The sequence below is a fragment of the Oryctolagus cuniculus genome, chromosome 11 (assembly GCF_051225735.1).
Source record: "Oryctolagus cuniculus isolate XC-2025 breed Fujian yellow rabbit chromosome 11, ASM5122573v1, whole genome shotgun sequence".
Taxonomy (NCBI): Eukaryota; Metazoa; Chordata; class Mammalia; order Lagomorpha; family Leporidae; genus Oryctolagus; species Oryctolagus cuniculus.
Window position 1 is genome coordinate 29268639 of NC_142877.1, and position 15238 is coordinate 29283876.

The window sequence follows — 15238 nt, forward strand, 5'->3', positions numbered from 1 at the left end:
GTCAGTGAATTGAAACAGAAAAAAAACGGAGACACAGAAAACAGAAGTTACACTGCATTTTGAGCTGAATACTGTTGAATTTTTCTTTCATTTCAATCATTTGATAGCTTTTCTAAGAATCCAGGGCCCCCTTCACATCCACCCTGAAATGTATTCTAACTTTTAGTGTGCCTAGTTTACAGAGTGCTGGCTAAGGCTCTTTGGAGATCAGTTTTCAAATTATCCTTCAAGTAGTTCAAAGTAAATCAAAGAGAAAATCAATACTCTTGGGGCTGGTGCTCTGGCGTAGTGGGTTAAGTTGCTGCCTAAAGGGCCAGCATCCCATAAGGGCGCTGGTTCGAGTCCTGGCTGCTCCACTTCTGAGCCAGCTCTCTGCTATGCCTGGGAAAGCAGTAAAAGATGGCCCAAGTCCTTGGGCCCCTGCCCCCACATGGGAGACCTGGAAGAAGCTTTTCCTGGCTTCAGATTGGCACAGCTCTGGTCGTTGCGGCCAGCTGGGGAGTGAACCAGTGGATAGAAGACCTCTCTCTCTTTCTCTGCCTCTCCTCTGTGTAACTATTTCAAATAAATAAATAAATCTTTAAAAAAAATCAATACTCTTCCAAAAGCATCTTCAAATCATAAAGCATTTCTTTTTGAGTTTTTTTTTTTTTTTTTTTACTAAAGGGTATTGTCTTTTATTTTTAAATTTTGAAAGGAAGAGAAAGACACACACACACACACACACACACAGAGGCCCTAAATCCAATGACAAGTGTCTTTATAAGAGAGAAAGAGAAAGTCAAATGAAGACAGGCAGATTGGAATGTATGCAGTCACCAGAGACTGGAAGAAGCCAAGGAGGAATTCTGTAGTCTTCGGAAGAAACACAACAGTTCTGATGACACCCTGATTTGAATTTTGGCCTCCAGAACTGTGGAAGAATAAATTTCTGTTGTTCTAAACCTCTGAGCTTGTGATAATTTGATACTGCAACCATGGGAAACTTATCCCTTTGCCCCATCCTAACAAGTCATTTTTATTTACTTAATTTTATTTATTGCTGTTCTGCAAGGGCATCAGAAGAGGTACCTTTAAATCTCTCCTATTGTCTATCTATTCTCTGCAAAGTTCTCTAAACTTCCTGTATCAGTAGCTCTCCAACATATCAGTGCAGGAAAGCACCTGAACAGTCAAGAGACTGGATTCTTATGAAAGGTGACAGTATCAACTGTGCCACATGGTGAACTTTGGAGGATGAAGGCCTGGGTTCAAAACCTGGCTCCCATCTTGTGAATAGGTTACTTCTTTGATCTTTAGTTATTTCATCCATAAAGAACTCTTTGAGGGTTGCTGTAAAGAGTAAATAAGTAATACATGAAAAGCTACAGGCATAAAAGGTTTTCAATATAGGTTACCTAATGTGACAGATTTCCAGGGTATAATACTGCCTCAAGCTATTGATATACATACAATTCTGTGATTTTTATTTTTAAATAATCTTCTCACTACCACAACAATTCCTTCTGGATTATTATTATTATTTTGACAGGCAGAGTGGACAATGAGAGAGAGAGACAGAAAGGTCTTCCTTTTTTGCTATTGGTTCACCCTCCAATGGCTGCCGCGGCCGGCGCACCGCGCTGATCTGAAGCCAGGAGCCAGGTGCTTCTCCTGGTCTCCCATGGGGTGCAGGGCCCAAGCACTTGGGCCATCCTCCACTGCACTCCCGGGCCACAGCAGAGAGCTGGCCTGGAAGAGGGGCAACCAGGACAGAATCCGGCGCCCCGACCGGGACTAGAACCCGGTGTGCCGGCACCGCAAGGTGGAGGATTAGCCTATTGAGCCATGGCGCCGGCCCCTTCTGGATTATTTAAAAAAATTTTTTTATTTAATGACGGCCATGCATGAGAGTTCTAAGTTTTGTAATTTCTTTTTCACTAAGAAAAAAGAACAAAAGCTTACACCTTTGATTTCCCTTTCTACCCATTTCCCACAAACTACATTTAACTCTGAATTTGGCATTTCATTATCTGCTAAACTTTTTCATCCTGCCAAAGATGAAGAGACTATTTGGATATGATATCTAGACTCTTATTTCAAGTTTATATTACTAAGCATAATTTCACACAGTGAGATTTGGGACAGAACAATAAAGAGGCACAGGTAGTTTATTTTTTTTTTCTGTTTGTCTAGAAGAACTAAACAAATATAGCTAATGCAATACCAAATTTAAAAAAAAAAAAAACAAACTAAGGCAACATAGGGCAGAGTGATAGTAGTAAAGCTACTAATTTTGAGAATTCAATAAACACTGTCATCAAAAGAACTGAATGCTCGTTATACTTGCTGTGCCATATTTGCATGTCTATTAAATTATGACATTAAGTTTGCTAAAAGAAGTGAAACGCTGCATCTGATACACACATTTAACTAGGAAAACATAAATAACAGGGGCCGGCACAGTGTGCAGTGGGTTAATGCCCTGGCCTGAAGCTCTGGCATCCCAAATGGGCGCTGGTTCAAGACCTGGCTGCTCCACTTCCAATCTAGCTCTCTGCTATGGCCTGGGGAAGCAGTAGAAGATGGCCCAAGTCCTTGGGCCCCTGCACCCGTATGGGAGACCCAGAAGAAGCTCCTGGCTTTAGACTGCACAGCTCTGGCCGTTGCAGCCAACTGGGGAGTGAACCATTGGATGGAAGACCCCCCTCCCACCTCTCCTCTCTCTGTGTAACTCCAACTTTCAAATAAATAAACAAATCTTAAAAAAAAAAAACATAACAGATAAAGTGAGAGACAGATTTTAGCATAACACATGTAACCAGAATTTTTAAAAAAGGTTTATTTATTTGAAAGGCAAATTAACAGAGATCTTCCATCTTCTGGTTCACTCTTAAAATGGCTGCAACAGGTAGGTCTAGCCCAGACCAAAGCCAGGAGCCAGACACTCCGTCCTGGTCATCCATATGGGTGGCAGTGGCCCAAATAGTTGGGACACCTTCTGCTGCCTTCCCAGGTACATTAGCAGGAAGCTGGATTGGAAGCAGAGTAGCTCTCTGATATGGGATGCCAGTGTCTTAAGTGGTGCCTTAACTTGCTTGTCCACAACACCAGCTCCTATAATCAGACTTCTATAGAAGCTGATGGTTTATATAAGAACAAGGTTTATCACAGGATAAAAACAAACTACTGATCTAGATAACCAAAACAATGAAAAGAATAGCAGATATCATTTAAAGAAAAAATGAATCAAAACAGGAACTTTGAAAGCAGGTAAACTGGATGTTACTTACAATAAAAAAAAAATCCCTACAATTCCTTCAGTAGTAAGCAACTCTCATATGCTTAGCATTGAATCCATAAAAATTCAGCTAGCATTAAAGTTTTCCAGAGCAACTTCAGAACATGGGTTCACTTGTAGCACTTTGTAAAAAGTGGCTTCCTTTCCCTTGCCACTGCAGGGTTACTCCAACTGTCCGGGGCACCAGGGAGGTCATGGAGGTCCACAGCAACTCTCTGGTGTTCAACTACCCTTAAGGCAGGTGTTGGGCCCGGGCTGGCTTTCCCAAGAGTGGCCAACCACAAGTAAAGCCATTTGCCAGCTACTCCTAGGCCAGCTGGCATAGAACAAAGTGTCTGGTTCCCACCTCAAGAACAGAGGAAGCCCGGCCAGCTGGCTTTCAAAGGACTATACTAGTTGGAGTTCTCACAATTTCTTTCAAATCATCTGGCATTCTTTAAGGGCCCCTGATTAACCCAACACTATCCTCTGAGGTCTGAGGTCTGAAATGTTCAGATAATTGGAGGAATCCTTAATACCTACCTAAATTATAAAAGAGGCAGAGTAACTGCTATTGCAATTGTTTCAAGAAACAATTTTTTGGAACTAAAATTTGCTCTCAATTTTAGCTTGTATTTGATCTAAAAATCTAAAGAATTCCTACAATTACTAAACAATTTTTTCAAAATAAAAATCAAGACAAATAATAAAGAAATAAGCTAAAACCAACAACTGAACACGTGGAAAAGAATGCCTTAATGCTGCTAGGATCTGACTCTCCCTACTCAACTCCTCAAGAGTCCAGCTATATCCTTCATATGACCTCAGAGTGGACTATCTATTACTACATATATTTTCCTATCCAGCTAGCAAGGAGGTGAAAAGAAGAGTGTCTTATAATGACCTTAAAAAAATCTATTGGTGACATATTGGGTGTTTAAGAAGTTCCGTTTCTAAACATAAGAAAACTTAACGTGGACTAATATGAACAAGGAACCTCATCTCTAAGCAAGCCAAATAAAACAAAGAACAGCATTCAGCTTAAAACAAAAAATATTTTATCAAGTGATCAAAAGGATTTACCAAATACCCAAACTGCTGGGAGGTACAATGGGTACTCATGTGCTAACTGTAGATCATTTTTCCAATCTATCACATGGGTTTATCTTAGGAATACAGAGGAAAGCAATCAGAAAAAACAAACTACAAAACCAGAAACCACTTAATCCAATTCACAGCCAATGTACCCTAGGTGATAAAAGTAATCTCAACAAAAAATACAGGGATCAAGTCAGAGTCAAATATTATTAACTGGAGGAGGCTATAATTATATTTTCTCATTTGGTTTACCCCCATGTTGAGTACTGAGTTTAACATTTTCACATTACTTCATTTGACCCATGTAACACACACACAAGGCAGGTATTATTATTCCTATTTTACAGATGAAGAAACAAATCAAGAAACCTGCTCAAGGTCACATGGCAAAGCAGAAGAGCTAGAATTAAACTTTAAGTGGTTTGATACAAGAATCTACGTGTAAGACTGTCAATATTAAATCTTATTTACAAAAAGACATGTAATGTAACATAAGGAAAAATTATTAATAGTCTTCACGATTTAACTCAGTTAAGTGCAAAGGGGTAATTACAACTATGCAGAAAGAGAGAGAGAGAAAGAGAGAGATCGATCTTCCATTCACTGTTTCACTCCCCAGACACCTGCAACAATCTGGACTGGGCTAGGCCAAGGACAGGGGTCCAGAACTCAATCCAGGCTTCCATGTGAGTGGCAGGGACCCAACTATTAGAGCCATTATCTGATGCCTCACAGGGCATACATTAGTAGGAAGCTGGAATTGGAAGTGGACCCAAGACTTGAACCCAGTTACTCAATGTGGGTGTCCCAACTGGTGTCTTAATGGCCGCACCAAATGCCAGCCCATCTTCTTAGAGAAATTTAAGGAGATTACCAGATTTAAAATGTCAGCTGTCTGGAGCCAGCATTATGATATAGTTGGTTAAACTACTGCTTGCAACACAGGCATCCCATATGGGCACCAGTTCCTGTCCCAGTTGCTCTACTTCTGATCCATCTCCCTCCTAAAGTGCCTGGGAAAGCAGCTGAAGACGGCCCAAATGTTTGGGCTCCTGCCACCCATGTGGGAGACCCATAAGATGCTCCTGGCTCTTGGCTTCGGCCTGGCCCAGCCCTGGCCACTGCAGCAATTTGAGGAATGAACCAGCAGATGGAAAATCTGTCTCTCTCTCCCTTTCTCTGTAATTCTGCCTTTCAAATAAATACATAAGTCTTTTAAGAAGTCAGCTGTGCCATTGTCCATACTGAGTATACACTTGTGCCAGCTATTGTGCTAGGGAACACAGTGGTAAACAGGACAGATGAAGTCCTTGCCTTCCTGGAGCTGACCTTCTATAATGAAGGTAAGAAACAAAATAATCAGTCAACAACAATAGAATTTCAGAGTTATGTAAACTGTAGAGGAGTTAGAGAGGAAATGTGGTCTTTTCAAAGCATTTAGCCATTCACGTGAACAGAAGGGAATGAATAGGTCAGTGAAAGTTTATTTTCTTATTCCATTCCTATTTCTACAGAATTATTTATTATTTTGAAAGGCAGAGAGACAGACAGAACATACGAATCTTCTCATATGGCTACAATGGCTAGGGCTGGGCCAGGCTGAAGCCAGGAGCCCAGAGCTCCATCCACGTCTCCTACATGTGTGGCAGGGACCCAAGTACTTGGGCCATCTTCTGCTGCTTTCCCAGGCACATTAGCAGGGAGCTCGATCCGACAGCCTATATGAGTGTCGGTGTTGTAGGTAGTGGCTTAACCTACTGTGCCACAACACCTGCCCTGTTATTCTGTTTTTAAAGGCAGGCAACAGGAGAACATGAGTATATGCAGACGTGGATAGTCCCCTGGAGAGTTGCTGATGGTGTAAGAGGGAGGCATAAAGACAAGAGCTGAGTTATGAGGGGGTGTAAGGTATAGCAGAGATAAGGAGGAACATGGTGGGAAAGTCAGTTAGCTGACCTCTGATACGAGGAAGACAGAAAACATGGGTGCTCAGGAAGGCCGATTTCTAGATTCGGTGAAGGGAAGACGAAGGGTTTCTGTCTCAGATACTGAAGTAAACCACCACTAAAGTGTGATGGTAAAACGAAGGCATCTCCAGATACACAAATTCAGAATTCAGGAAGGAATTTCAGACTTTGTGTGTTCCCTTTTTCAGAAAGCTACTTAAAGAACAAGAAAGGCAGAGGATCCAGGAAATGGGAGATCCAACATGAGGAAGGCAAAAGGAAATCCCAAGATGATGGCTGCATGGTAGTCTGGAGGGCAAAGCAATCCATATTGGAGGCAGAAGAGGGCTCCAGAAGGACCATCTCCCAGAAAAGTGAAATTGATTACCTGAAAATATTGGAAGATTATCAATCTGTCATACTATTTAAGCCTGAGTGACTGATTCAAAGAAGACTAAGCAAATGAAAAAAAGGTCATTATTAAATTCAGAAGAACTGGTATAAGAAGGAAATGTAGTAATAATTCCCTACATAGCTTATCTATAAATATTAGGTTTTCTGTCACAGTTCTACAAATACTAAATACTCACTTTACCGGGGAACCATCAAGTATGAGTAGGGGGATAAAGGATGGCTATACAGACAATGAAATCTTAACTGCTGTCCATAGATAATATCCAAAGATGAAAAGCCAAGAAAAACAGTATAAACATTAAAAACAAAATAGATACCAGAAGGAACTAAGAACTGACAGGTTGAAACACACAAAATTGCTGCTTTTTAATCATTTTCTAAGCTAAAAACACAATTTTAAATGCCTCAAGTTAAAACATTATAATAACAATACTGATTTTAAAGTAAACTGCCATTTATCAGATATTGTCCTTATTAGACACTGTTGGGAGAATAATGGATCCCAGTTTTGGTTAACAAAGCATCACTACATATGCTATTATCATCACTAACAATATTAACAATCACTAACAATATTAGTATTTTAATGAATGTAAATAATATATTTACTACTATAACATCATTTACTGTAATTAATCCTATTTGGATGATACAGAAGTTACTTCATATTTTTTCCATCTTTTTACCATCACCATACCACAGAAATGCTGAACTAGGGATTGGTCAAGATTTTTATTAATAAGGAGCCAAATAACAAGGCCAGGCTAGTTAGGACCCTTTCATGATCTGAAAAATTAGCTAAGTCACTCTTGCAAAATTAAAGTTCCATGAAGTTGTGGTACTCTTTAAGCTTATTCCAGTGACAATTCCAGTTATAATACTCTGTTTACCTAAGACTTCCCTTCATGGTTTTTTTTTTTTTTTTTTTTTGGATAGGCAGAGTGGACAGTGAGAGAGACAGAGAGAAAGGTCTTCTTTTTCCGTTGGTTCACCCCCCAGTGCATTGCTGCTGTGGTCGGCGCGCTGCGGCTGGCGCACCGCGCTGATCTGAAGCCAGGAGCAAGGTGCCTCTCCTGGTCTCCCATGGGGTGCAGGGCCCAAGCACTTGGGCCATCCTCCACTGCACTCCCTGGGCACAGCAGAGAGCTGGACTGGAAGAGGAGCAACCGGGACAGAATCCGGCGCCCCAACCGGGACTAGAACCCAGTGTGCCGGCGCCGCAGGCGGAGGATTATCCTAGTGAGCTGGGGAGCCAGCTCATGTTTTGTTTTAACGCAATACCTAAAAAAATCTTAAGATAGGCAGTTGATAAACATATTAGGGTTGCTTCAATATTAGTGACATTAGTTAACAGAGCTCTTGTTTTCACTTTACCTCATCTGAGTTAAATCCATTGACATTAATATTTTATTTAAATTCTCCATAAAGCCACAACATTTCCAACTGAAAAATGAACTTCTATTAATCTTAACTTTTCTCCTCCCCCCTCAAACTTCTAACATGGTAACATAAAGTAAAAATTTTACCAACAATAATAGGTTCTGAATCAACCAATGGGAAATTTCCCCCATCAAATTCAAAGCTACTGTTTTAAAAAGAGGGAATATACACAGACAGACCCTGTGGAAGATTACCTGGTTTACATTTAATTTTGCACTACAAATAGAAATTAAAATACAGGTGACTCAAAAATAACCTTAGAATCTTAATGAAAACAGAACCTATCCAATTATTCATATAACCCAATATAAGCTCCTCTTAAGTTTTTACTATTGCTACTTTTAAGCCAAAAGATCACAATAATATTTTGGAAGTATGCTGCTTATAACTGAGCCTTGCTAATTTCCCATCACGTTGTAAAATTAAAGAGAAACTGAAAGTCATCATGCAACCAAACAACTATCTTCTGAAATGTATATAATCTGGTTTGAAAACAAAACTGTAAGGACTAGATGGTGCTGTCACAACAGCCTTTTTTCCGAGCAGTATACACCAACTATAACTCATAACCCAAACAACAAAGTCAGACAGTGCCACCCAGCCAGTCTGTGGGAAGGTTCCAAACCTTCCTTCTCTCTCTGGGGATGAAGACAATGAAAAAAGGTGTTCTGTTTTCCAGCAGTCCTGTAAGAGGAGCCATTGAGCTGGGCTGCACAATCAGACAACAGAACACAGGAAAACTCAGATCAAAGCAAGGGCACATGTCAGGGTAATAAGCAATAAAACCCTTGGCCAAAGCATTAAGGGAAGGAAAGAAGAAGAAGGAAAAAAAAAAAAAAAAGCAAGGAGGTGGAGAGAACCTGCTGGATCACCTTCTTATTAAACACAGGAGGCAGGAAGAAACAAAATCTGCCTGCACAGGGCATGGGGAAAGACTGTCCTAGAAGCGAGTGCCGTGGAGTGCTCCCCAGACACGGGTGTGAGCACAGACACACATTACCAATGAACTAAGCCCAGAAAGCAGCACCCTATTTGTTGGGGGGGGGGTAATCCCCCTGTACACAGATGAGACACATCCTCACTAACCAAATCCCCAAAAGTGTTCTACATGACAGGGCTGTGGAAGAATACAGACGTTTTCAATTAACAAAATGTAATGGCTTTAACCAGACAACTGCCGTGTGAAATAACATCAGAGACAGCGCTGGGTACAGGTGTGATGGAGTTGTCGTCTCCTCCTCCCTTTCTGACCATCTCTGATTCTCCCGTTTCGCTGGTGTCCCTCTCACACACAACACGCCCCCCGACCAGGTCTCGGCAAACAAAGGAGGGTTCTCAATTCCTCGGCCTAGGAAGCACACATGCCCCCCATCCACAGACGACGAGGCCACCACCTGACTTTCATTAAAGAGTAAGCCAAGCAGAGAGGTCTCAACCCAGACCCCTGCCATGCACCCTGTGACAACCAGCGCCACAAAGGAAGGGGAGGAGTGGATCCGAAACAGGAAAACACCGCCACGCCGCGCCGCGCCGCGCCGCGCCCCCCCCACGGCGTTCCCACAGCCCGCACCCAGGCAGCGTCCCCGCCATCCTCCGCCTCCCACCCCGCTCCGCCGGGCCGCCGCCTCCCACGCCTCGGGACCCGACGCCGGAGCTGCAGCAAGCGGGCGCGCTGGGGGCCGCGAACCTCCCGTCGGCGACCCCCGGCTCACAGCCCCGCGCCGCCCTTTGTGCGGGACTCACCCGTCGGCCCCGGGCCGCGCGGGACGCCCCTCCGCGACCGTCCCTAGCCAGGGGCCGCTGTCTCATCCCTCCGTCCCGAGCCTAGCCAGCTGGGGCGCTCCGAGAACGGGTCGGGAGGCTTCGCGGGCCCGAGGTCTCCTCAGCATCCCGGAGCGGGACCCGCCCCGTCCCCCAGCCCGGGGGCGGCGGCGGCCCTCGGAGCACGGGTGCTCGTCGCACACTTACCCGGGCGCGCCAGCGGCGGCTGCTGCGACGGGGGTGCAGGACCGTCAGCGTCCGGCGGCTGGAGGCGGGCTGCGGGCTGTGGGCAGCGGGCAGCGGGCAGCGGGCAGCGGGCAGCGAGCGTCCGCCAGGACCAGCGCAGCTGAGGTGGCGGCGGCCGAATGTGCGCTCCGCGGCCCCGGGCGAGGGGCGGGCCCGGGGGGGAGGGGCGGGCGCCGCGCCTCTCATTCATGCAGCGGGGGCGGGGTGAGGGACCCGGATGCCCGGGCAGTCTCCGCCCACTTCGCTAAGGGCGCGGTGGCTTCAGAGTCTGCAGCGCGCAGGCGCGGCGCTCCTTGACTGGGCCTGGTAGAGCCCCGGTTGGGTCGTGCCCGCTGGCCTGGTCCTACGGGCTTAGTTATGCTAGGTGGTCTCTGTCGCTGCACTGTTGAAAAATTTGCTTGCCCAATAAATTCTTAAAAGCTAGGAACGCCACCTGCTTTGTAACATCCATCCTGGGAGTCCCCGGGGACACAGGAATGGGCGCGGGGGTGGTAATTAGTTTGATGGGGAGACGTGCACACCGCCCCCTGTTCCATCTGTCCCTCCTGCCGCAGGTCTTCTCAGCTGAGTGCCGGGACTGCAGTGATGGATGAGACCCAGACTGTCCAGATGGTGGTAAGAAGTGTGTGTAGGAAACAGTGCATTCCTGTCCCCGCAGCTCCCACCTCCCACTCTTGGGGGTGGAGTTGGGGGTGCGTGTCTCAGCCCTTGCTGTAATACCCTGGCCTGGGGTCGAATGCAGCTCCAAAGCTCTGTGGAGGCCTGGCATGTGCATGCAAGCTACCGAGTCGCCCTCTGGTTCCGAGCCCTTGGAGTCTGGCCTCACAGCTTCCCAGCCGAATGTTTGGGCACTGCAGCTCATGCACTGCAGAAGTGATCGTCACCCTCCCCCATTTTCTCAGGCCCCATGAGATTTTCCTTTCTTCTCCCACCTTCCTGGCCCCCACACACAAACCATAAACCAACTGCTCAGTGGCTTAGCTTTGGGAAGCACAAGTCATCGTGGAAAGTGACAGCAAGCTTCTTCCTTCTGCTTTGGCAAGCCATAAACCTCCAAAGCAAGGAGGAAGTAAAGAACGAAACATCCCTGACTGTCTGAAGACGTCAGCTGCCCCCGGTGATCACAGCCTCCCAAGGTGAAAGCGGCACGTGCTAGGGCAAGTGTGGCAAAGGAAGGGGTGGGAGAGCTCTTCCTCTGTGTCCTCCCTGCCCTACAAGACAAACTGGGGGAGCCCCTTCCTCCTTGCTGTCGACAGTAGCAGTTGCCGGAAGGGCTTTCTCAATCAATTTGCGGATACCTCTCACTCTGTCTAAATCAGGCTTCCTCATAGCGTCCCTGGGCTGTTGCACATCTATTCTCATGGTTTGCCAATCTGCCCCCAGTTTCTTTTCCTCTTTCCTGACCCCGTCTAGCACCTTGGTCTTATTTTCCAGCCACTTCCAGGATAACACTGTGATGTTTCCCCCTTGGTGGCTGTGTTTCCTGCTGTTCCTTCTGCTGGGACAGCAACTTTGATATGGCAACACGCAAGTCACTTTCTCCCCTAAGAATCCATAGAGGGTGTTAGGGCAGTGAAAAGGTTCTATATGATACTATACTGGTGAATACATGTCATGATACATCTGTCCAAACCCACAGAATGTACAATCCTAATGTAAACTATGCATTTTGAGTGATGTGTCAATGTAGGTTTATGAATTACAACCAATGTACCGCTGTGATGGGGTATGTTGATCATGCATATGTGGGGGCAGGAGATACAATCAAAATCTCTGTGCCTTCCTCTCAATTATCCAGTGAACTTAAAGTTGCTATTAAAAAAATAAGTCTTAAAAGTCACTTTTTAAATGAGATCTCCCCTCCTGGCACCACCCGTGGACAGGCTTGCCTTTGGAATGTGCACCTGTGCCTTGTACGAACTTCCCTCTCAGCACCAGGCACCCTTGGAGTTCCCTGCTCACTTGCGTTTTTTACCAGAATGTGAGTCCGTCGACCACAAGAGGAATGTGTCCTCAGCACCTGGTCTATGATGGACGCACAGCAGGCATGAGGCAATGGTTGCTGCTGGAGGTGATGTTTGCAGGTGATCGTTGATCCCTCCGCAGCGGAGAGAAAGGCTGAACCCTTTTCTTTTCTTCTCCCTCTCTGGCTTCCTTCCCCTGGCTTGTGTTTGGAAACCTGTTTTGTTTGTTTAGAAAGCTTGGCTAGTAATCACTAGTCCAAACAGAGTAGAGGGTGGAGTGGCTCCAGTTCATATTCTTTGTCTTTATGAAAACTGGGGGAGAAGAGGAAGTGAGGGAGAGGGCAGGGGCGGGGAGGGAGAATGAATGTGGGAGCCTGGGCCGTGTTTGCTTGCTACTTTCAGGGAGGTCCATCTTAATGAAATCTTGTTGATGCCTCAACTAATAGGGCCAGGGGGAAAGTCCCTTCTTACAACTGAATAGGCAGAACCTGGCCACAGCATTTCCACTGTATATGGCAGGATCCTGTCCTCCTGTCTCCAGTAGCGGGTCCTTTGTCTCCCTTGAGGGAAAAAAAAATCAGAGTTTGTTAACCTCCTGGTTTCTCCAGTTGGAGATTGATCTGCTTGCTTAGTGACGCACGGGGGTCTACTTGCCCCTCGCCGCCCTCACACACACACTAGCAACCACCTGCCCCTTCCTTAGGCAAAATGCCAGTGGGGTGTCTGGGATGGCACAGATGCGAGGGAAGTCTAGGTGGTTTTTTTTGGGGGTGGTCTAGGTGGGTGTCGTGAAACAGCCAACATCCAGTACTTAGAGTGGTGGCTTTTCCAGCTAGCACATGCTCTTGATCCACAGTATGGGTGCAGGGACTGTCTGTCCCCATGCTATGGTTTGAATGTGTCCTTCAAGGTTCATGTGTTGGAAGCTTATCCCCAGTGTAAGCATACTTAAGCCCCAACGTAAGCATACCTTTATGAGGTAACTAGTTCATGAGGGCTCTGCTCTTGTGAATGCATTAATGCCATAATTGTGGGAGCTTGTTTCTTATAAAAGGACAGATTCAATCACCTCCTCTCTCTTCTCCTTCTCCTCCTCCTCCTCCCCGCCACCCACCCACGCCTGAGCTTACATGTGCACATACTCTCTCGCTTTTCCTCTTTCCATCGAGGGATGATACTAAAGGAAGACCACTGGTTAGAGGCTGGTGCCTCACTCTTGGGCAAAACTCCAGAAAGGTAGGAAACAAACCTCTGGGTTCTTCTGTAAGTCACCCAGTCTCATCTGTTCTGTTACAGAAGCACCAGGCAGATAAGACATGGCTCCTCCTAGTCCTCTTCCTTCTCCTTCCTACATTTTACTCCTTTCAAGCATTTTCCTCATCCCCAACCCATCTCAGAAAGCTCTGTGCTGACGTCCTTCAAAACTCCCTCTGGAAGAGAAATTGCATCTAATTTTAAATCAAACATGTGACTAACTTTCTGACTGGTGAATATAGCAGGAGCATGGGCTGCTGTTAGTCATCCTGGCATCTGGCACTCAATACAAGTTTGTTGAATGACTGCCTGACTAGTGAAGGCAAAATTAGTCTTTTAAACAGAAGCTAGAGACACAGCTATGTGCCAGGCTCTGTTTGGAATCATGGAGTGAGAACTTTCTTCATGCTATGTAGAAGCTAACAGTGGATACCTGGAAGAATATCAGCCCCTAAGCAGCAGCCAATGATATACATTGGTAGAGAACGTCACACAGAACATGAAATAAAATCCAGAGATACAATCAGATGCAGAGAATGTGGGTACAGAATAATGTACAAGAAAAGGACTAACAGATTAGTGGGTTTGGATGCTTGAAACATGCACATCCAGAGAATACCTTCATTTATACTTGGATTTGCTGTTAATGTTTCTCATTGTTATATACCTTTCAGCTCAGCATTCTTTATGAATCAACTGTAAACATATGATTTCATTTTTAAAACCATATTGTATTTAGGTATCTATTAAAACAAATGAACCTTTTATTCAATTACAAGACTTATAATTTAATTTTATTGCATGTATAACCTTCATATAATGAAGGTTAAAATTGCTTCTCCAAAGTAGGCATTTAATCAAAACTTATAATCTTCTGTGGTCTTTGTTAAAAATGTAGGTGTCTGGGGCCAGCATTGTGGCATAGAGAGTTAAGCCACTGCCTGCAATGCCAGCATATTTGTGGACACCAGCCCAGCTCCCTGCTAATGTGCCTGGGAAAGCAGCAGAGGAAGGTCCAAGTCCAAGTGCTTGGGCCCCTGCACCCATGTGGGAGGAAAGAAGCTCTTCGCTCCTAGCTTTGGCCTGGCTCAGCCTTGGTCATTATGGCCATTTGGGGAATGAATCAGTGGATGGAAGATCTCTCTCTCTCCCTCTCTCTCTCTTTCCCTCCCTCCCTCCATTCCTCCCTCTTTTTCTCCCTCCCTCCCTCCCTCCTTCTCCATCTCCTTCTCTTCTCTCTGTACTCTGAATTTCAAATAAATAAATCTTTTTTAAAATGCAGGTTTCTAGATCCCTCTAAAAGTCTGATTAAATAAATTCACTGGAAACAAAAAACCCAGAAGATGGAAATCAAATGCTGTCCACAGCCCTCTCTACCTAGTGGGGCCTGCCCACCTGCTGCATAGTGGGTATTGTTCCAGAAAAACATGTCTCCTACTGGTCATCATTTGACTGCTTAATTAGTTGGAGTTCTGAATGACCTCTTCAAGAGTGGCCCATACAATGCTTTGACTCATTGGTTTTGGTCAGCAGAAGAATTTCACCACTTCTGTAAGAGCAGGAGATGTCCTCTTGTGATTCCTGAACCCCTTTACCCATGAATTCCAAAATAGACATGTCCTGCCTAGATCTCTCCTGATGGGCCTCCCTTTCCCGTGGTCTATGTGTACCTCTCAGTGGGTGTGACCCAGTCCATGGAGGAGGCATGGATTACATCTCGATGTAGGATGTGTGCATAACTGTGGAACAGAGTGGGGAGGGGATGTAAGTTCCCTGCGCATGGTACAGGACCTGGCTGTGTGTCCCCCTTCAATCCAGTGAAGGAGATGAGAGCCAGAGGTTCTGTTTCCCCAGTG

General features: G+C 45.3%; 1 protein-coding gene and 1 long non-coding RNA gene across 11 annotated transcripts in view; one reads left to right on the top strand and one right to left on the bottom strand.

Moving 5' to 3' along the window:
• RNF24 (ring finger protein 24) overlaps positions 1–10703 on the bottom strand; it is a 121309-nt gene extending 110606 nt beyond the window's left edge. Inside the window, exon 1 of one of the 9 annotated variants that reach the window (XR_016216670.1) lies at positions 10126–10703. Coding sequence is in view for 1 of the 9 variants with exons in the window: in XM_089308204.1 (XP_089164330.1) it covers positions 10126–10354 (229 nt within the window). In the remaining 8 variants the exon portion in view is untranslated. Of the gene's footprint in view, positions 1–9900; positions 10077–10125 lie in introns of those variants that run through there. The other 8 variants (XM_089308201.1, XM_089308200.1, XM_089308197.1 and 5 more) reach the window with 8 other exon arrangements.
• LOC149123397 (uncharacterized) lies at positions 10169–14580 on the top strand. Of its 2 annotated transcripts, none has more exons than XR_016216672.1 (3): positions 10169–10285; positions 10719–10779; positions 14281–14580. It is a non-coding gene; the product is annotated as an uncharacterized LOC149123397 (long non-coding RNA). The 2 variants fall into 2 exon arrangements; XR_016216671.1 differs by lacking the exon at positions 14281–14580 and adding an exon at positions 13425–14154.
• The last annotated feature ends 658 nt before the right edge of the window (positions 14581–15238 follow it).